The 22,157-nt window shown below is 43.0% G+C and overlaps 1 protein-coding gene across 1 annotated transcript; it reads left to right on the plus strand.

The window, feature by feature from the left end:
* Positions 1–3,572: 3,572 nt before the first annotated feature.
* On the plus strand, positions 3,573–18,020 carry LOC119649451 (fork head domain-containing protein FD2). The gene is made up of 3 exons (XM_038051606.1): positions 3,573–3,944; positions 4,027–4,276; positions 17,549–18,020. Exons 1-3 carry the CDS (start codon positions 3,658–3,660, stop codon positions 17,939–17,941), a joined length of 930 nt encoding a protein of 309 aa, XP_037907534.1. The 5' UTR covers positions 3,573–3,657; the 3' UTR covers positions 17,942–18,020.
* The last annotated feature ends 4,137 nt before the right edge of the window (positions 18,021–22,157 follow it).

Below are 22,157 nucleotides of genomic sequence, written 5' to 3' on the forward strand. Positions count from 1 at the left end.
CATCAAAGTACTCAACCCATTGCTCCAATATGCCCATTTGGTCGGAAATCAGATTTCCCCTCTTTGTCTCGACAGGATGAGCATCGAGGTGTATAAGGCTTCATCCTGTTGAGTTGTTGGTAAAACTTCCACGCCTGGTCCGGTTGCTCCCTGTTCTTTTCTAGTTCACAGACTTGTTGGTTCTCCCAGGCTTCTTTTTTCCGTCCATGAAGTCGCTTCTCCACTCGACAGAGTTGGTGATAAGTCTCTGCGCATTCCCGCGTCCTTTGAGAATGCAAGATTACTCGGTATGCAGCATTCTTCCGTTCTATTGCTACCTTACATTGATCGTCAAACCAGCCGTTTCGACTCCTTTTGTGACTGGGGCCAAGTATGTTTGTGGTCGTATCAATGATAACGTTCCTCAGGCGGTTGTGAAGATCATTTATTGATGCTTCATCTCCAGGATCTCTTTTGACTGCAGTTTTATAGGTGTGGCGGAGGGCTGTGTTGTGGATGGTCTCAGTGTTAACTCTCACCTGATTGTCAGAGGGGATTCTGGGTGGTGTTGTTATCTGAGTTCGTGAGTGATCTGCGTCTATATTGGCCCTTCTGTATGTTCTGAGATTCATCGAGACAGAGGTGGCGGCGTTCGATCAACACGTGGTCAATTTGGTTGAAAGTGGTCCCGTCTAGAGAGTGGTTACCAAAATTCTTTACATAATTCATCGATCAGAGGCTTTATGAATTGACTTTTGATTGCCCTAGGGTATCTTTAGGTGAATATATCAGATCAAACGAGATAGTCCAGGTTAAACTGATAGTCCTCTTCGCAAGGGAGTGGAGAGGAAGTCCGGGCTCAGGGTGAAAATTATGCGGAAAACAGTGCATGGAGTGAAAATTATATTTGTCAGGGGTAAAAATTAAATGGGCCTCCTATTACCTCCTTTTTTTTAAGAAGTCTATTTCGCTTCCCTGAGAAAACTTTGTTATTATTCGGTTGTAGTGACACTTCTAGAACGGTGACAGACGTATCAAAGGAAAGGAACCGGAGGACCCTATGAGGATCGTAATTACCATTGAAATTTAGATCTCCTTAATGTAAGAGGGCAGTGGCACTTGACTCATATTTCTTAAGTGAGTAATAAGTTCCTTGATGAAGCAAGTCAGCCATGGTGCGAGTATTCTTCGTCTTCAGTGTGGTGAACGTCTGGGGGTGGGCATTTTACACTCTTGGGAAGATCCTACGTTCAGTTTACCACACAAAGGTTAAATGTCATCTGTTTCGAAATCTTGGAGTTAGCATCCTGTCTGCTTTAGAACAAGTACCATAGCAGACGTGCGCCTCTTTTAAATATCGTCACTATGCAGTATTAACGTTTTTTGGGCAAGTTTGCCACGGTACGAGGGTGCAACAGTTCTTGAGAGATTCTGAATGTTCATTTGTTATTTTTGAACTTTGCCAATGAAAAGAAAATGTAAATTATAATTTGTTTAAAAAAATACATTGTAATTATACATACGTAGTAGCTTTCTTAGAATATGACCCATTTTTTTGATGAATTTTTCTCAAGTATATCTTCAAAATTGAATGGCCGCCAAGCGTAAGTTTCCATCTATGTATACCACGTATTTCTCTTGAAAATCATTCATTGCTTCATATGCGCCAAATGATGAAAGCAAATCAAAAAGTTGTATATTTTAGAGCAAACATAAAAGAATCACACAATAAACATAAATCCAATAAAATATATGATTTAAATGAATTCCAAAATCAAAAAGATTCCTTTTATCCTGCACAAAGCGCTCGCGAAATATACAAACAATAACAGAAGCACCAAAGTGAAAATAATTAAACAAATTGTTTATTCAATACTTCCCTGCCTGCTTTCTGGCCAATAAACATTAATCAATAGCGTCAATCCTCAATATGCAGGGGAGGCAAGCCGGATTCGCCGAGGCGGGACTTCAGCTGGGTGGATCTCCGTAGAATCTATTTTTGCAGAACAAGATTAGAAAATTTCGATGAAATTGATTGAGATGTGCACCCACACATCCGCAGATACTTTGAAATCGAAGGAAATGAGCTCGAAAATGGATTTTCATTTGCATGCACGATCGTTATTGGTCGGGGGCTGAAAAACTGGAAATTTCCATCGAATGATTTTCCAATTTACTGGAGTGTAAGAGAAAGGCATTTACTGGCACGCCTTTCGCGTGAGGAGTATATTGTAAGCTGCGAACAGAGGTGGATATGGGGCCAAAATATCTACGAAATTCTTATCTGAAGCTTTTAGCAAGTCAAATGTCGTTTGATAACTCCATGTCCCCTAGGACATGCTTAAATGCTCATAAAATATTAAGAACTTTACGATCACGTTGTTGAAGGGAGAAATGGCTCATAAACGTATTTGTTGACAGATACCTTTCCTGATGTTTTATCTTTTGTTTAGATGAAAAATAAAACAGATCCTGCCTTTGGCAGTCATTCGAAATAATAACTGTGGTGGGTGGAGTTATAAACAGCGATTTTCCTATAGCCAGGGAAGGAGTGGCGTGGATGCAGGCTCAGTACACTGTGCACAATGTTTGTGACTTTAATTTTATTACTTTTTTAGCTTATAATTAAACGGATGGTGGTCTAGCTGCGGAGGAGTTCAGATGCTGCAAACTGTTGGTCCACGGTGCTTTTACTGGGCTAGGAGGCTATGTGTATGTACAGGTACGAAGGGTTAGCAGGAATGACATCAGTACTATATGCACATAATTCATCCGAATACTTTAAATATCTAATCATTATTTCGAGGAAAAGAACTAATGCTGAAGGACACCAGTTGGAGTTTTGGAATATCCTTTAGATACTATTTTAAAGGAGCACAACTTCAGATAGGTTCAAAACTACAATGTTAGCATCTTCATTACACATTGCGTTTGCATATTTACAATGAAAGTTCACTGAACCGCTTTCCCTCTTTTTCGAAGGATATCAATGCTCTCTGGGCAGACACCATCCATTTTCGCCCACTTGACGCAGTATCGAGCAACTGTCCTATGCCTGCACTGGTGGATGATCACCATCAATGATCGTCAAAAGAGGTCTTTTCGGTGGTTTTGGTGGTGATTGAGGCGTTTATGGCGTTCCGGTACTACATTGAGTACTTGTTGAATAAATGGTCGATGAATAGATGAATAGATGGATGTGAAAGATGTATCTGTGGATATGGCTGCTGTTGATTTTTGTTTGACGATCGTGTTTCATAGTCATTCCTTGGTGTTTTACATGCGGATCATTAAAACAAATAGAAATTAGTTTTATGAGTGCGTTTCAGAAAACGCACTAAACTGTTGGAAAAACATCATCTTTGCGTTCGTTGTGGCTTTCATGCTGCCGAAATCTGTGCTGATGGAGGAGAATGTTGTGTTTTCTTTTGACTTTTCCAGGGTGGTTTTCTAGCGCTTTTCCGAAACGATCGTGTGTCTGAAGTTTAGATTTGTGTGTGTTTTTGTTGATGTTGGAAAACAATTCATCAGCAAAACATGTACTTTTGGATGATTCGTATTATTTTTGATAGTCAGTCTGTGGTTTGCGGTCTGCGAGTTTGGATTTTCGGATAGTTGGTTCCGTTACGGAAAAGGATATTGTCAGTTTGAACTCGTGCTTAAGAAGACTATCAAACAATGCTACCTAATATTCCTTCGAGTCTTGGAAACATGTCAGCTTTAGAACAATTAAATCGGATTAGTATTGATTACAGTGTTTTCGGTGAAGTGAATTATCCGTTCAATTTCAACCCTTATACGGCACTGCCGCCCAATCTTTGGCAATTTCCCTTTTCATTTTTGAAAAACTCCCATCGGGCGGAAAAGCCACCGTTTTCATATATCGCCCTGATTGCAATGGCAATCAGCAGTTCGCCTAAACAGCGCTTGACCCTGAGTGGAATTTACAAGTTCATCATGGACAAGTAATTTATCAGTGATTTTCACAATTAATTTTCTCCTGCAATTCTTGTGATGATGAAGTGCTAATGAAAATGGTTTTTGCAGTTTTCCATACTATCGTGATAACCGTCAAGGATGGCAGAATTCAATCAGGCATAATCTCAGTTTGAATGATTGTTTTGTAAAAGTGGCGCGGGATAAAAATTCCACAGAGGATGATGGAGATGGCGGTGGAAAAGGCAGTTACTGGATGCTGGATCCTTCGGCAAATGACATGTTTGAACAAGGGAATTACAGGCGAAGAAGGACAAGGAAGCAGAGACAGAATAAGCTACTTCTGGGAGGACAAACGAAGGTAGGTGAATATCCAGTATCTCACTGTGCGTTTTGCAGCTTTTGTGATGAGAAAAAGAATCGATCTTTTGTTATCGCTTGTCTATCTATTCAGAACCATCTGGCATACTCATTCAGCGAATGCTTTTGTAAGCAGTTGCTGCGATATTTTTATAAATCAAAACTATAACAAGTCGGGAAACTGGAAGCTGGACGCTTCAGGTATGAAAGCTTTTGTATATTTCTTGTATAAATATATTTGAGTGTGAATTTGTCCCATTAGTACATAGCACGTAATATATGCATATATTATGTGAGAATATCCACATTCGGGTAATATGGATACTAAAAGTCTTGAATTTGCAAGGAAGTGGTAAATTTGACCCATTATAATTTTGTTAGCAATAGTGCTATTTCCACCAAACATGTTGGACCAAGCTCTATATTATAGCCTACATTACTGCAAAATTTCGTGGTACTAGGATGAACTTGAGGGTAGGTCTGCAACCAATTACTGAAAATGATAGTAATATGCTATTATGAACTTTATTTGAAAGGATACCTGTATGAAGGGTATTGCGGGGCCTTGGAATTATATAGTGGCAGCTTCCAATTTTTTTTCAGATTTTGCGGTTGTGTAATTTCTGAGGATGGGTTCGTTAAAGAGATGATCACTTTCGGCTGCCCGCACTCCTCATCATTCCAACAAAAGTCAATACTGATACCGGCTTCGGAAAGTACTTATCGAGACCTTCGATTTGGTACCCCACATAATTATATTTGGTGAAGAAAATGTACACCTCCTTTTGCATGTAGGGGGACTCCCCCCTTAAATTCGTCGTAAAAGGATGTAACTCACTGTTTGCGTGAGTGTTTGCAGCTCCCAGCTTTCCACTAAATTTGGTGTCAATCGCTATAACTGTCTCCGAGAAAAATGCATGTGACGGACAGACAGACAGACAGACAGTAAACCGATTTAATAAGGTTTTGTTTTACACAAAACCTTAAAAATTAATAATAATAATAATAATCGTTGGCGCAACAATCTATATTGGATCAGGGTCTTCAAGTGTGTTAGAGCACTTCGTCCGGATAGCTGAGTGGTTACAGCACAAGGCTGTCGTACGGAAGGTCGCGGTGCAAATTTCACTAGTAGCAGTGGGATTTGTATCGTGATTTGACGTCGGATACCAGTCGATTCAGCTATGAATGAGTACTTGAATCAAATCAGGGTAATAATCTCGGGCGAGCGCAATGCTAACCACATTGTCTCCTACAATATACTGTAGTGTACCGTTACGGTCTTGAATGATGTGCTTAAAAATTGGTTCACTGTTTGTTGGTTTTGTGTCTGTTTACCCGTCTACCACACGTACTTCTTTCGGGTAGTCTTGAATTTGCAAAGCAGCGACAATTTGACCTGCTGTAACTTTGTTAGTAATAGTGCGATATCTACCAAACTTAGTTAGTTTAGTTAACTGGGAGGAGTCGCAGCTCTGAGCACTCAGGCCATTGTTAGGCCCATTATACTATCCCCATAAGTTGCCTATTCAATGGCTTCCCGCCTACGGTGTTCGCAGGCTTTAGCGAATCTCAGAACATTCTCCAGAGGCAGAGAGTGTGCAGATTCTACATTAAAGAAAACCTTGCCAAGGTGTCTTCGTCTGAGATCTGAGGATGCCGGGCAGCTGCATAAAAAGTGCAGGGCCGTCTCCTCCTCCTCCTCACATTGGCTGCACATAGCCGAAATCACTACCCCAATCTTTTCCATATAGTAGTTTAAGGGGCCAAAAGCCCTACTGGGGCCTACCAAACTTAGTAGAATTATGGCCTATATTATGGCCTATATTGCTGCAAAAGTTCGTGGTCCTAGGATGAATTTAAGGGGGTTTCGCAGGCAATTACTAAAAATTATAGTAATTTGCTATTATTAACTTTATTTGAAAGGATATCGGTACTGAGTGGCAGCCTCCTGATTTTTTTTCAGATTTTCCGGTTGAGTAATTTCTGAGAAAAGGTCCATTAAAGAAATGATCACTTTCGACCCCCAGCACTCCCTACCTCTCCAACAAATGTCAAAACTAAGACCAGCTTCGGAAAGCACTAATTGAGACCTTTCATTTGATATCCCAAGTGACTATATTTGGTGAAAAAAAATGTACACCCTCCTTTTCGATGTATGGGGGCTCCCCTTAAATTCGACGTAAAAGTATGTAATTCACTGTATGCGTGAGCGTTCACAGTTCCCACCTTCCCACCAAATTTAGTGTCATTCGCTATAGCCGTCTCCGAGAAAAATGCGTGTGACGGACAGACAGACAGACAGACAGTAAACCGATTTTAATAAGGTTTTGTTTTACACAAAACATCTCATTCCTGGTTCTATATATTGTCGTTCGCCTTAGCACTCTGCTAGGGTGAGGGCATTTTTTGCAGTACAGAAAAATATCTTCTTGCTTATGGCAGGATTTGAGCTTAGACTTTTCAACCACGAACTCGTTCCGGGGGTTGAAATCTACAGGCACTATGGCTATATTGATGCAGTCGAGAAGATCATATGTCTTCTTGCTGTTGATTTAGAAGAAGCTGGATATTATAAAGTGATTCTCTTCTCTCCATAAGGATATGCTTTTTGAAAGATCTGGAATATATCGTAGAAGAGTCAGATCTTGGACTACTCTTATTGACGGTCATGAACAGTACCACCACTCTTTACGAGGCTCGGAATACCTCCATGTCCATATAACGCAGCCATCAATTTACACTCTGCATTAGATGGCCATAAAAGTCTGCAATTGTCAAATATGTAAATACGCCCTGAACACCTACACTATCATGATCGACTCTTGAATACTACTAACCCATGTTATTCAACTGTTCTTTGCTATTTTTGGGGCTACTTACTCATCGACCATCCTGAGAGATTGGGTTCTATAGCATGGCATAACGCGTCATGGAGTTTCCCTTCCTTAATGTATGTTCTGTCTGTTGCCCCATTCGCGTTCTGATCAAAACATTTACGGCTCCTTAATCGAAGAACCCCGGGGTTCGGAATTGCATCAGGCCACAGTACCCCGATGGCATGACACAGACGAGTGTTAACGAAGGTTTGGCATATTCGAGTATCAGCGGCGGTCATTTCTCTTTTGCTACTCCTAAATAGCAACAAAGAAACAACAATAGCAATGAATAGTTTCAATTTGTTGTTAGTGTTGAGATAGTTACATTTTCGGATTTTGGTTAAAACGGCGACGGCTAATATTGCGCTGTTAACATATCGAGAACAAGTTCAGCGCTGCCTTCAGCAGAAGCAACGCTTCCGAGATGTACATGCTGATCAACACCTTCGATTTTTCGACCATTAATACAAATGATGAAGACATTTCATCACACAATATATTGACTGAGCGATGATGTGTTAATCTTGAATCCTCCAGGAACGAACACGGTGATTGTAGTCTTGCTATAATGAGGGATAATAACATCCTTGTCAAATATACACGTCAGGCATATTGTGCGGTATATGGCGATCAGTGAGAACCTGCCAGTCACAATACATATTGTAAGGAGGACTATTGACACCGCCTACAGTTAATATCAGTAAACTGGACATGTAAGGTTCATCGTAACAGTGCGGACAAAAATGATATGGTCCAACATCTCTAACGCTGAACCAAACATTCTGCACTGCTCGTTTTCCACCCGCCCTTTCATATGCACAGGAGCACACCACGCCGTCCTAACTGGTACACATCAATCCCTCAGTCTCAACAAAAAGGTTCCCAGCACACAGCCAGTTCGACAAATTGAGATCAACAATGAGCTGTCAGAAACAATTCAATTGGTTACCATGTATTGTCTTCAGCTTCCATTCATCGTTCAACTCTTGGTCTAACTTTACCTCACTCAGAGGATTCAAAAAGTAAGAGGTGTCAGCAATCACCCGCAAGAAAAGGACTCACCTGTTGTTTCACAACGTCAACGACGTCCGTTTCATAGCAGAATTTGGGTACTGCATTCAGAATTTGGACATAGTTGTCCGCATCTGCCACTGGACTTTTTCCAGATTGGATTACCCCCTCGCCAATATTTCAAATGCATATGCCAATGAGGGGATAGCGAACACATTCGGTTGGCTTATTTTATTCTTCTCCGAGAGATGCGGTTTCAGCACCAACTTCACACGTCTCAGCAATTCGGGCAAAATCCTTCAAATCGCGTGTGATAACCTATCATACTGAGAGCTTTGCGGCTTTTCTTGCTTTCTTTTCCAAATCCAGAGCCATTTACCCAAGGTCGATGACTTGGTGAGAAAGTAAGTTGACATTATAAGCGTATTCCATTTATTTGAGGAAAGATGTTATGGTCTATTGAAGCCCTCCGCCTCCTCGGGACAAGGCACCATGGTAAACGACAGCGATAACAAGCGGAAATAATATTGGTGACAACCCCAGCGGACCCCACTTTGGACTTAAAATTCCTTTGAGATTTTAGATCGGTGCAGCATGCGACATATTGCGCCATCATTTGACGTTCTAATAATATCATCATATGATGTTCTGATAGTTTAACGATGTCGAAAACCGCCTCGAAATCGATAAAGAGCAGGTGAAGCGAAGACCTAAACTCCGCGCACTGTTCCAAAATGATCCGCTGGGTGTTGGTGTGGTCAATGCAGGAGGATCCAGACCGGAAATCAGTCTGCTCTTTTTCGATCAGACTTTCGAGGTGCCCCTTGATGCGTTCCAGGATTATTTCAGCTATTATCTTATCTTTGTGACTGAAAGTACCATGCATATATCACTCCAACTGTCGTACTCAAGAACGGTACCCTTTTTTTGGAATCTTGACGTCCCCTCCCATTCTCTGGGAAAGAGCTTGGAATCCCTGGATTTCCGTACGAGTGGAACTAGAAGATCTGCAGAAACTGCAGGAGCAGCGTTGAATAGCTCTGCTGTGAGGGCGGCTTTACTCCGTTCGAGCGCATTGACAGCCGAGATTATTTCTCTTTTATTTGGGGGAGGGTTCCCTATTCGCACATTACAGTGACTAGCTACTTTGCAATGAAGTGTTCTGAACAATGTACATGTAAATTCGTACGTGATGTGATTTTGAAGTCACTGCTACAAGCGGTATTTTCAGCTTCTCTGATCAGGGCAATAAGAAATTCTCTGTTGTCACGGTGCATACTAGGTTGAACTTCCTACGATTTCGCATGGTGTTGGAGTTTGAATTCGTCTCGCCCATCAGGGATCAATAGTGTTTTCAGTCCCTTTCGTTCATTGATCCACTTCGATGATTCCACAGTCAGCCTGCATAGCGCTCGGGTTATTTAAGGTGTCTGCCATCCGTATTACGTTGAACTTCCTATTATAGACTTTCACACCTAGTTCGAGTGCAGAACTTGCCATAAGGTCAGTCGGTATTTAATTGACCTTATTGCATGTGCGATTGTGTTGTTTTCAGAGCCCATGTTGGTATTCAAATGATTCACCACAATCACTGTGTCACCTTTAGGAAGGCTCCCATGAACTGCGTTTTGTTCATAGAAAGTATCTTTCTCCACTATATCGGAATTCTCCGTCGGTGAATAGCAATGTAAAATTGTGATGCTCCTTAAAATTGATCGGAACCTATCAGTCAAGATTCTGTCAGAAATCGCCTCCCAGATCGAAGGAATTCGACACCGGATTCGCGTTTGCTACTACTTGACTTTCCAGAAGCCGCAAGGAGAGATCATTACTCTCTAGAGTTCTACTATCTCATTTGGTTAAGGCTCTGAATATGACGCTATATTATTGAAATTTTCGCTCTAGTTGGAAAAAGAGAGAAAGGACTGGGAGACCAAACAATTAGCCATCGCTGGGAAATAGGACGGGCAATAGGCAAAGCAATTTCATGCTTTAGCATGGACGACGATCAAAATGGCGGATATCCTGGAACTGAATAGAACCCAATTGAGACTGCGGTATATAAAACATTCTTCTTTCATTTTACTGCTGCTGCTTGATGCTTAAACTCGCCGAACTGGATTGGGTGGTTCTGCTTTCTTCTGTTCAGTTGACTTCTTTGTTTTCCGAAGCCGCCTTCATTAATTCTCACTGCTCTTCATCTGCTGCTGGATCTATAATTGTGCAACCCAGACTTGTGCTGCTACCATGGTACCTAATAAAGAAGCCTTTCATCTCTTCTCTTTTGGAATAAAGGAGATAATTTTTTATCTAAGTTTTTGGAATTGAACGGGTTTCGTGAACAATTCCAAAGGTGCCATTTGAATGCTTGGACTCACAATTCTGTTTTGAAGTTACATTACTGTCATAATTGATTATGCCCAGAGATCATTCCCCATTTGCTAATTTCCTCAAAATCCGATTCTTTCTCTCCATATGCTTTGTCAATGTCCAATGTTTTATGGCCGTTGGCTTTTTCTCAAAGTTCGTTATTATGCCTGGAACGCCGTTGCTTCAAGGCATATGGCTCCTGGAACTTATTCCTAAGAAAAAAGTTAGTTCCTCTGCACACGAACCTCTTAAATGTGCTATTAATGTCTCATAGTCTCTAGTTTTGAAATGTGGAGAATCTAAGAATCATTGCTGCATTAATCCTGAGCAGCCACATAGGTTGGTGAATGCAAACGGGAGAAAGAATCAGGCCCACAGTTTTTGATTGCCTTCCTGAATACATCAGGATATATAATCTTAATATTGAGTCCCTGCAGTTCTAAAGACCATCTGTTCAAATGACCATGCAGACTGGGTTGGTTTATTAGCTGTTTGAGCGGGACATAATCTGTCAAAGCCTCATGTTCGGCACCTTCGACAGGCACTCAGAGCTTCTTAACTCCTTCTATCGCTGCCTGATATTCCTGCTCGTTTATCAGTTCCATCGAGCCTGTATCAACTTCATCATCTGAGGAATTGGAACTTTCACTCCCTTCTCCATTTTCTTCCTCCAGTCCAGCAAAGCTGGGTTTTTTTTTGCAGCCAGTCTATAAGAGTGCATATTTCAAGACTGTTTGACTTTGTCTGTTGTGGGAGATCAGCTATAGCTATACTTTGTGCGGGTCCGTCTGAATGGTTCCATTTTGGCAATGATTTGACCTTAGTAAAGGATTTTCTTCATAACAAACTTGTTCTTCCGTACGATTCTTTTCAAACCGGGGCGTCTCATGCAGAATGCCACTCTACTCACTAATAGCAGATGCTGATCGAAAGTCTCTGTTGTGAGTGACAAGTCGTCAATGTAAATGAAAACTTGAAGTCGCAGGTAGCCAGGGGTGACCTTATCCATTAGCCGTTATATGATGCAATGCAGAGCCCAAACTTAATGGTCACAAACTGCTAGTACGGCGGTCCTAGAGCCGCAAAGGCAGTCTGTCCCTTGATGCCTGGTTCAAATCAATCTGCCAGAATATATCCTTTAGATCTAGACTCGTGATGAATCTAGCCTTTGAATTTTCCTTCCTTCCTAGTGATACTACCTATCTTCTATGCATCGCTGCAAAGAGGTACTTTACCAGGTTTTACCAGAAGACTGATCGGCGAAGACCACACGTTTGGAAATTCCTAGATAACTCCCGGCGACAGCATCCTATCAACCTTCGCATAGAAGAGCTTCTCGACGGTGGGAGAGACTGAGATGTGCTAAATCTCAACTGATGTTGACTGACGCCCGTATCTTTACCTGTTAGCGTAATTGAAGCTACAAATAAGTCAGGTACCAAAGTACAAGTTTTGGATGAACGACGAGTTGAGGAGCAAGGTCATAGTCTCAATTCTACCACAAAATGGGATCTTAGTTGACATGTGGCGTGGTGGTGGACTACGGTGGAATCGTTCGTTCTATTAACAGTCCTGCGCTCAACTCTTATTCGCCCCCATTCAAATCGACTGTTGCTGATGATTTTATTCGTGGAATCTGAGGCCAAGTTCAATCAGACTTGAGACCCTTTTACCCAAGCCTATTGCCTTCGTGTATGGACGGATATCATAGCTAGGATTACTATTGAGAAGGGCAAAGAAGAAACGGGTGGGCTTCATTCGTTGCCAAAATTATTGACACAGCTTGAAGTTTGTGGCTTATTAATTCGCACACTGCGGAGTTTATTTTATAGAGGCTTGGTATTGTCGCAACCTTAGGTGCAACGGTTTCAAGATCGAAAGTTTCAGTTCCTTTTGACACTAGTGATGGCGGTGTGATGTCAATTAACTGATGCGGCATCAATGGTGCAACTCTGTAGCCGAATGGTGTAGGTGTTCGTTACAGGGTAGGGCATGTGAAACGCCTTCCGCATTACTTGAACCAGAAAGGCTGTCAAGGATTTCATAACATTAATCCAGCCGTTGTAATTCTGGTGGAGACCACTGGGAAATAAAGTATGGCGCGTTGTGCATCTGGCAGTGAACCCCATCGAAGCGTCTTAACAAGATCCCACTTCCATTTTACTCGAACTAGTTGTTCAAAACACTGTTGGATACGTTCGAAGAATTTGTCGTACATTTCTAACAGTGAACTGAACCTCATGTTCGATAATTGATTACCGTATTGCGTCCGCAATGGTGTGGGCAGAGAAAGTATCCGCCATACGATACTATCGCCAGTGTCATTTCGGTGTATTTCCCAAGAACTGCATGTGTTGGCCGACTATAAAAGACAATGAACGGGGTCCTGTGGTAATGGCGACGAAAATGTTGCGTTGGACCAGTGGCATGACACGTTTTGATCACATACGAAATGAGGATATCCACGATCGATATGGAGTTGCACCTATCGTGGAAAAACTGCGAAAGAGAGGTGTCTTCGATGGTATGGTCACGTAATTCGTGCTATCAAGGATTCATTTGCCAAGATTGGTCTGAACATCGAGTCGATGGTAAACGACCCAAAAGGCCTTCCAAAACAACGGTGGCTTCATACGCTGGATGTGGATTTAAAGGCCTCGAGATTGCGTCCAGATCAGGCATTTGATAGGGCCAAATGGCGAGGCGATCACGACGAGCCGACCCCGCTTGTGAACGGGACAATGGCTGAAGAAAAAGAAGAAGAAGCATGTGCGCCTGCTACACGACGAGTTCCATGTTATCCTGCAATGTGGGCTGGGCTATTTGGAACAAAAAGTGTTCCACAGAGATATATTCTGGCTAACTCCCAAATTTAACACCTCACAATTACATTATGCGAACCACCTTTTCCGAAGAATAGAGTAAAGAGTAGTACGAATAGGGGGATGTGTGGTAACAAATGAGAAGTTACTTGGGATGGTTTGGAAGTAGGTTTCGTTCCACACTGTGTAGTAGCTTGTCATCGTGGATAAAGAAAGTTTTTCCTAATATTCCCAGGATTCCTCAAGCTAACGAGAGCCCACCGTACAAGAAACACTCACGTCACAGTGAGCCGGGGAAGATTTTGGGTGGCAGTTGTTTTGCCTAGCCAATCTCCTAGTTATCTGTCAAACATTTCGCCCAAGCCGTGGATCATTACACATTGCTTCGTAATAATCTGAAGGGTGTTAATGTGGTCAGTCCAGGAGAGTCGATAGTGAGAGCTAGTTTGCTCTCAGCCGATCAAGCTTTTGAGATGTTAATTAATGCCTTCAAGGATGATATGCGATTCCCAGTGGAAGTAACAACTTGACGGAGACTGCAGGAGCTGCAAGGAAAAGAAACGTCAAACTCTTCGACTTTGTTCCGTTTGGGTGGATTGATGATAAGGATATCCGTATTCCTATATTATGGTGACCAGATGCTATGTGACTCAGAATTGGAGTTAAGTGCTCCTTCTGCCTCTTCAGTTTCTTATTATCGTGGTAGAGAAGCCTCCTGTTAACATCCTCTATGGACCACCGAAAGACCAGTTGCAAATTCTTTTGTCTGCTCCCACATCAACACAATGGCGGAATTCGTTTTATCATGGTGCATACTATGCTCCACTTCTTGCATTTTTTCACGGTAAGAGAGCTCCTGTGCATAATACTCACTCCTACTAAAAAAAAAAACGTCTCCGATAACTTCATTAGGACTAGATATAATGACATTTTTTTGGCATTCCAATCGTCATCATTAACGGCCTTAATAAGGAACTTCAGACACCCTGGTTTTGCGATGAGGGCCACCAATTCGATATCCCTAAAAGCTGTATGGCGTCCTGACCTACGCAATCGCTCCATCTTAGGCAGGGTCTGCCTCGTCCTCATTTGGTACCATAGATATTGCCCTTATAGACTTTCCGACCTGGATCATCATCATCATCCATCCATACGGATTAAGTGACCCGCCCACCGCAACCTGTTGAGCCGGATGTTGTCCACAATCAGACACATCAATAGATTTCGTCGTTGTGCAGGTTACGGAATCGTCCATCCTCGTGTAGGGGTCAAAAATTGTTCGAAGGATTCTTCTCTCGAACGCGGCCAAGAGTTCGCAATTTTTTTTGCTAAGAACTCAAGTTTCCGAGGAATACATAAGGATTGGCAAGATCATAGTCTTGTGCAGCAACAGCTTTGATCCTTTGGTCAGACATTTGAAACGAAACAGTTTTTATAAGCTGAAATAGGTTCTGTTGGCTTCCAACAACCGTGCGCGGATTTCATCGTCACAGCTGTTGTTGGTTGTGATTTTCGACCCTAGATAGGAGAAATTTTCAATCGTCTCGAAGTTGTATAATAGTCTCCCATTCTTATTGCTCTCGTTTGACTAGTGTGATTTGATGTTGTTCGTTCTTTTGCTTTTGGCGTTGACGTTGCTACCATGTACTCCATCTTGCCTTCATTGATGTGCCGCCCAAGATCTCGCGCCTATTGACGCCTGCTGGATCTGGATGAAGGTAGACTATACAGCTCGGATTGCTCTTCCTATAATGTCAATATTGTCAGCGTATGCCAGTGGTTGGGTGGACTTGAACATACTTTCTCTAGGGCCAGGTTAAAGAGGACTCGTGATAGGACATCTTCGTATTTTAAACCATTGTTGATTTCGAATGGTCTTGAAAGTGATCCTGTTGATTTTATCTGGCCCCACACCTTGGTCAGGATCAGCCTAGTCAGTGTTATTAATTTCGTTGGGATACCGAATTCTCCCATGGCCGTTTACAGTTTTACCCTGCATATGCTGTCATAGGTGGCTTTAAAGTCAATGAAAAGATGGTGCAACTGATGTCCATATTACTACAGTTTTTCCATCGCTTGCGGAGAGAAAATCTGATCTGTTGTTGATTTGCCTCGAGAGAGAAGCCTCTTTGGTATGGGCCAATGATGTTCTGGGCGTATGGGGCTATCCAGCCTGGCAAGATAGAGGAGAATATCTTATACTCAGCAACATAATACCTCTATAATTGCTTTAACCAATTCGGCTGTAATTGCGTGGGTTCCTGGCTACTTATGGTTTTTATGCCAGTGGATCGCACGGACTGTTTCTTCTATGCTTGGAATATCTCAACAGTCAGTGTTACAATTGACGGAAGCTCTCTAATCTAATTATGGGTGATGTGAATGCGAAATTGAACTCAAATAACATCTCGCTCGATGGGAAAATACTAGCATGGCTACCTTAATAATTATAGTGAAAAGTTTGCGGGTTTCAGCAAAGAGGTGCAGTAGACTTGCAACGGTTCGCATTTACTCATACGTTCATCGCTTCGCTTTCATGATCTCGCTGTTGTTCGACAGTGCCGGCGAGTGAAGCTTTCAGGCACGTTGTGATGGGGTTCGGAACATCTGGCTGACTACGAAAACTAGGAAGCAGACGATTAGCCTAATGAAGTGATTGCGTTTATTTCCGCTGTGAGGGGGGGCGAAAGTGATGCGACTTAGCTTAGGCACCTTAGTAAATCTCAGGAAGGGTAGCGTGTTAAGAGAGATTTTATTACTGCGCCGGGGAAATCAACTCCTTGGGAGGGGTCGTACCCTAGCACTCGAGGAAGGCCTTCAAACTCGAGCAGGCAAGACACTCATCTGAAGTGGCTTTTGCCGGAAGTTATCTGCCACCATGGGTGACCCTCCGAGAGCATATGCTCCAGGACTCTTATTTACGGTTGGCCTTCTTGTGGCAATTTCATGGTGGATGTGCTCACATAGTAGACAGAGTTCCTCGTGGACTCAAGGGTGGGGTTGCGCTGTATAACTCGGGCGTCGTATCTCTTAGTTGCGACAGAAGTGTTAGATAGGCCTCGCCTACACTGGTATGAACGCTGAGGGTGCACTAAGTATAAACCAGCACCCCCGGTGTAGTCACTGCGGAGCTCTGATTGTGGTCGCTAAATCAATCTACTATATGTCCGCAGAGGACGCGTTAAAGAATATCTCGAAAACTTATTCAACAGGCAGCAGGCTAGTTACCGTTTTGAATGCTTCCATATTGACCACATCAACACCTTGGGTGTCATTTTGGAGCAGTGTACGGATTTCAAACTTCCGCTTTTACTTACTATTCATTGACTTCGAGAATACTTTCGACAGCGTGAACAAGGAGTGCATCTGGATTGTTCCGCATTAGAAAGGTATTCCGAAGAAACTATATGCATGTGCTGCAACGAAGTAAAATATCTGTGGAATTTGAGATCTAAAACAGAATTTGATAAAGTTGCGTCCTATCGCCGATAATAATCATTCCCGCTATCGGTGACGTTCGTCATCCTGCATTGTCCCGAAGACTTGATGAACCAGGACACCCCTCCTCAAACTCTTCGACTAGGTTGATGATATTTGTTTGCTCTTTCACCATACGAAGAACTACGTCGGAGTAGGGGATAGGTGTTGGTAGACGTGTTGATTAGAAGGCAGAAGTGGCAGTGGGTAGATCATACTATACGAAAGAGAGACGACTCCATTGTTGGCTAAGCTATGCATCGAAATCCACCATTAAAGGTGACTGACAAGTCGGTTACCTTAGCAAGATGTGCAACAGAACAGAAGAGGAAGAGTGGAGGCTTCTCAGGGTGATTGGTGCAAAGAAAGTTGTTCATACTGCGCGATAATCTAACATTATAATAAATTTCATGCATTAAACTTTTTTCGAAAGAAAACTTGATATTGTAATGTCAGATGAAATTAATTGGAAGACCTTTCTCAAGTAGGGGATTGGTTTCAAAGCCCCATGGTTTTCTTGGTATTTCTCAGGCTTAAAGTTTGGCTAATCCATGCTTTGTGAATCAAAGCGATTTGAGAGATTCATTTCCTAATTTAAATTTAAATTGAATTCAAGAGGAAATGGGGTACATATTTATAGTTCAAACACATTAAACATATCTTTCTCAATTTACATACATGCCAGATTCTATTAAATGTTAATTTCCATTTCAGACCTTCATCGATGCCTCACATCAGGACAACTCAAACGCTTCCAATTCAACAGATCCCACAACAATTGATGGCGATGCACTGGACTCCACATCCCCATCAATGGCAACATCATCTTTCCATCCCAGCACAATACAGCCGACCGACAGGATAACGGAGCTCCACAAACAATATTTGGCAACAATAGCACCTTTAAATTTCCTATTCAGAAATAATCTACCGAATTGCAGCAATTTACCAGATAATAATCGAAAACAAGCTCAAACTCAACCGTCTACAAGTGAAACAATTGAATTGAAAGATAATAGTTGCACCATTCCGAATGAAGATCGGGGGAGTAGCGCAATCAGTAAATCATCCCTGTTTACAATTGAGAATTTAATTAAAAAGGACTAGGTCTGCAGAGAAGGTGCGGCCGGGTCGAATCCGGGCTGTAGGTGGCTGGTATAAATGGTCTAATATTAATGATGCTTTGTTCTAGATTTGTAGGTATTTATTTGTATACGAATTTCGGTTCTAGGTTGATGTGCAAAGCAATAAAGTTGTATCAAAGATCTTTAAAGGATTTTCCAACAGTGCTCACTACACAGTTTTTCCTCAAATATTGCCAAACATTTTTTTTATTTCCCTCCCTCTTTCATTCGCGAATCTCCGACAATGGAACAGAACATGCTCCGGGTTCTCGGATGTAGCGGCACATCTGGGACAATCTGGGGACTCACCCAATCCAAAGCGATGCAATTACTTCCTATATCCCCCGTGTCCCGTAAGGAACTGTGTTAGGTGGTAGTTCAATTATCCATGCCTGCGCTCGACCCATCCCTCAATACACGTGTACTTCTTGTACCGCTCCTTCCTAGTGGCCTTACCGAAACTCGTAGTCACTTCGGCCAGATTCGCCTTCCTTCTCCAAAAGGAACAGTATGCCTCATTCCCTAGAAGATCCAAGGGAATCATCCTCGCGATGACACACACTGCCTCACCTTTGTCCTCCTATATACCTGTCCTACCCTTAGCGCGATTGGCCGGTATGCCGAACTTATCCTTCCCTGGTCCACTGTGTTATCCAGTGCGCACCCCCATGGATTTCACCACCCCTGCGATAAGCAGCTGGCGACTACATCTTTGGTAGCGATGAGCAAGCCTTTACTCCCTTTTCGCGCGCAGTCTAGGTAGTCTAGGTGCCCCTTGAAGCTCAACTTGGCATCGATCATTACCCCCAGGTATCTAATGATTGATTTTGAAACGACATCGTGATTACCAAGTGGGATTTTGACAGTGTCGTTTTTCCAGCGATTAGTAATAAGGACCGCTTCCAGTTTAGCTTCTACCAGGTCCAATTTTCTCTACGAAAGGTAACTTTCGATGATTCGAGCTAAGTAATCAGGGACACCCAGGTTAGCCAGGGTGCCCTAATCGTTGTCGTTTTTCCAGCGATTAGTAATAAGGACCGCTTCCAGTTTATCTTCTACTAGGACCAATTTTCTCTACGAAAGGTAACTCTCGATGATTCGAGCTAAGTAACCAGGGACACCCAGTTTAGCCAGGGTGCCCTTAATCCAACTCCAGTTGGCCAAGTTAAAGGCATTCCTAACATTCAACGGCACCACCGCGCAGCACTTACCAGCGGCCGATGCCTCCCGGGTCAGGTCTACGACCGTTGCAATGACATCGACTGTGGACCGCGCTCGGCGAAACCCGTACTGTCGCTCCGATAAACCATCCGTTAGCTCGATGAACGGAAGCAACTTGTTGTATATCCCTCTCTTCAGAACTTCCCCAAGGTTCCTGATGTCGGGAAACATGGCCTGGTGGTCAGTGTGGGTGTAGTGGTCACTCACCCGCCAGACCATCGCTTTCGCCAAAGCGGTACTGAGGTAGGTTAGATCAACGATTGAACTTAGCCCTCTGCCTCGGAAGGTGGGCACACATCCAATGTTGGCTAGTACGATGTCCAGCTCCGCGAAGGTTTCAAGCAAGATTTGGCGACTGGTGTTTGTTACTCGACTTCCCCAATCTAAGGCCCCACGCGATAAAATTACCGGCAATGATTTTGGGGATGTGGTCCCTAGCGTCCAACTCCAAACTATCTAGCATCTCCTCATATTGCGCTAATGTTACACTAAGAGGAGCATAATAGCTGTAGATATGGACGCCGTTGACTTTTACCCTTACAAAGTCGGCTCCTGTTTCTTGGATGGCTTGCCGTCCACATGCATATATCGTCGCGTTTCCCGATGAGTCTTTTACCCACGTAGTACTAATTTCGGTACGGTTCACATATCACCGCCCCGTCCACATTCGACTCTCGAATGGTTTGCAAAAGGAAGTCTTGAGCTGTCTCACAATGGTTGAGGTTGACTTGTATTAACCTCATTTGACTCTACGATTCAGCTCCTTCTTATATACCGAGCACCTGCCACCATCAGTAACGTGCCGGTCGCGTACTCCCTTTTTCTCTTTGCACAGCATGCACCGTGTATCTCCCGTGTAGTCTTTGATAAGGTGGTCCTTTTTTCCAAACTTCCTGCACCTTCTTGGCCCATCATGCTCACTGCAGATGATGCTGCAAAGTGACTGAAATCTGAAGCATCTCTTTAGAGATACTTGTTCTCTAAGTCAGCGTACGACCCAACCTATTATTACCTTGCCCGCAATAATCAGTTTAATCCCAGCTGTCTGTGTACCTCAATATGCCTTCTTTATCCTTTTGATGGCGCTTTCTTTTGGGTTGCTAAAGTTGAATTGTTCCCTTCGCTTGGTCGCTTGTTGGACACCAAGGTATTCACTTATTCCATCACTACTCTGTTTGCCCGCGTTCTCACCTACCTTAAGTTGGAGAGGCGTCACCTGCGTCTCCCGCGTGACTTTGCCACATGATGCTTGGATGAATATAGGACAACTTAATGCCATGTATCAGAGCCCTGATATTTTGGTGGATATTCCACCTCTCCTTAATGAACTCAGGGAGTTCCTTGATGCGTTCCCCCAATGAAATAAACGCTGTTGTAGTTTGTTGCCTTCCACGATCGTCTTTTATAGCATCGATAATTATGTCAGTCCGCGGGCTTTCCAAATTCCGTTCCGAGTTCCGCGACGAACCTCGAATACCTAGGGATAGTGTTGCCCTCAGTGGTCACCTCCCAAGTTTTGAGATTTTCCGAAAGCTGCGGTGCAACGATATCGAATCTGAGATGTTATAGGCTTCAACGCCGTCGTCATGCACTCTGTTATGGTAGGCTGTCTTGGAAGTTGTGTTTGGTATACTGCCCTGATCCAGCCTAATGTCCATAAATGTTTGCTCGTCAATTGCTATCGCAAATCTGTCTGTTATGCTGTTCATTCTTGGTTCATTCTACATGTCGAAGACGGTGATATTTGTGGGTATTGTAGTGCTTAATGATATTTCAGGATATATGGCGGGCGAGATGGTTTCCCGATAACCACGACTAGATCATCCACGGAACCGATTATCGTGGCCCCTTTTGGCACAGGAAGGACAGGGACCCCATTGTACATCACCAATAGTGAGCCCTGTTTTATTCCTGCTGCGATGGTGTACTGTTTAAGTCCATTATCCGTATCGTCCTTTCCCAGAGGTAACTTTTGAGCAGCTTAGCCACTAGGGACATGCATTTAAGCCAATTAGCCTCTGATCCACTCCCGGTTAACATAATTGAACGTATTTTTGATTTCCAAAGTATTGATTGGAGGACATAACGTTTCGAGCTAGCTTCGAAATTACGTCCATGGCGTCGATCGTTGAATGAGCTTAACGAAAACCGAACTGACGCTCCGATAGGACATTCCTATTATCTGTAATTATTATCTTTATGCGGGAAAAGACCATCATTACTTTATCGAGAGCAGGATGTGGCAGGTGAGTTGAAGTGTTCGCCCCCTCATACTGCATAACAACCAAGCACGCTGTTCTCCAAAGGTTTTGGTTTGTCTTCGTCCAAAGTGGCTTAAAGCTTTCTCACTTGCTGGTTCGCATATTCTGCATACGTCTTTAGATTCTTTTATTTAAACACTTAAGATTATAATGAACAACATGTTCACATTTTATTGTACCGTAATTATACTTTAGTTTGTGCAATTCTTTTCTTTCCGTTTTTCTCCGGTCAGCGGATGTGACTCTACTTTTTTCGAGACTTTTGACAAAAGTGTCATCCCTGACATTTGTCACCCGTTTTATGTCAGTCCGTCAGCCGTTTCTGCGATCATTAAGTGCAGCGGCGGAGTCGAATTCATATACGTGCCTAGGTTTGTGCCTCCCATGTGCCGCCACAAGCCTACCTCGAAGGTTCGCATATGCTTCCCGTTTCTCATCTAGATGGTTGGCAGATGCTTCGATTTCTTCGTTCACACCAAAAGTTTTAGTAGCTTTGGCAGGATCGCATATCCTCATTATGCGTTCCATCATTTGTGCTACCTTTTCTGAAGCTGCTCCATCGGAATACTGGCCACTCAATAGTATCTCTCTGAATGCATCGTATCCAAATGGTTTCATGTATCAGCCCCGTTTTCCAATTCCGCGGCAATGCATATTGGCGCACACCCGCTCTCTGAGCGGCACTGCGAGTGGTTTGAACGCTGCTTCAGGCGGTAA

The sequence above is a fragment of the Hermetia illucens genome, chromosome 2 (assembly GCF_905115235.1).
Source record: "Hermetia illucens chromosome 2, iHerIll2.2.curated.20191125, whole genome shotgun sequence".
In the NCBI taxonomy this organism is placed as follows: Eukaryota; Metazoa; Arthropoda; class Insecta; order Diptera; family Stratiomyidae; genus Hermetia; species Hermetia illucens.

What these genes read in the sequence shown, in the direction of transcription:
- LOC119649451 (XM_038051606.1), top strand. Translation starts at nt 3,658, where the DNA reads ATGCTACCTAATATTCCTTCGAGTCTTGGAAACATGTCAGCTTTAGAA. An exon ending in TACAAGTTCATCATGGACAA is followed by an intron (nt 3,945 to 4,026) that starts GTAATTTATCAG and finishes TGGTTTTTGCAG; the next exon opens with TTTTCCATACTATCGTGATA. An exon ending in TTCTGGGAGGACAAACGAAG is followed by an intron (nt 4,277 to 17,548) that starts GTAGGTGAATAT and finishes TTTCCATTTCAG; the next exon opens with ACCTTCATCGATGCCTCACA.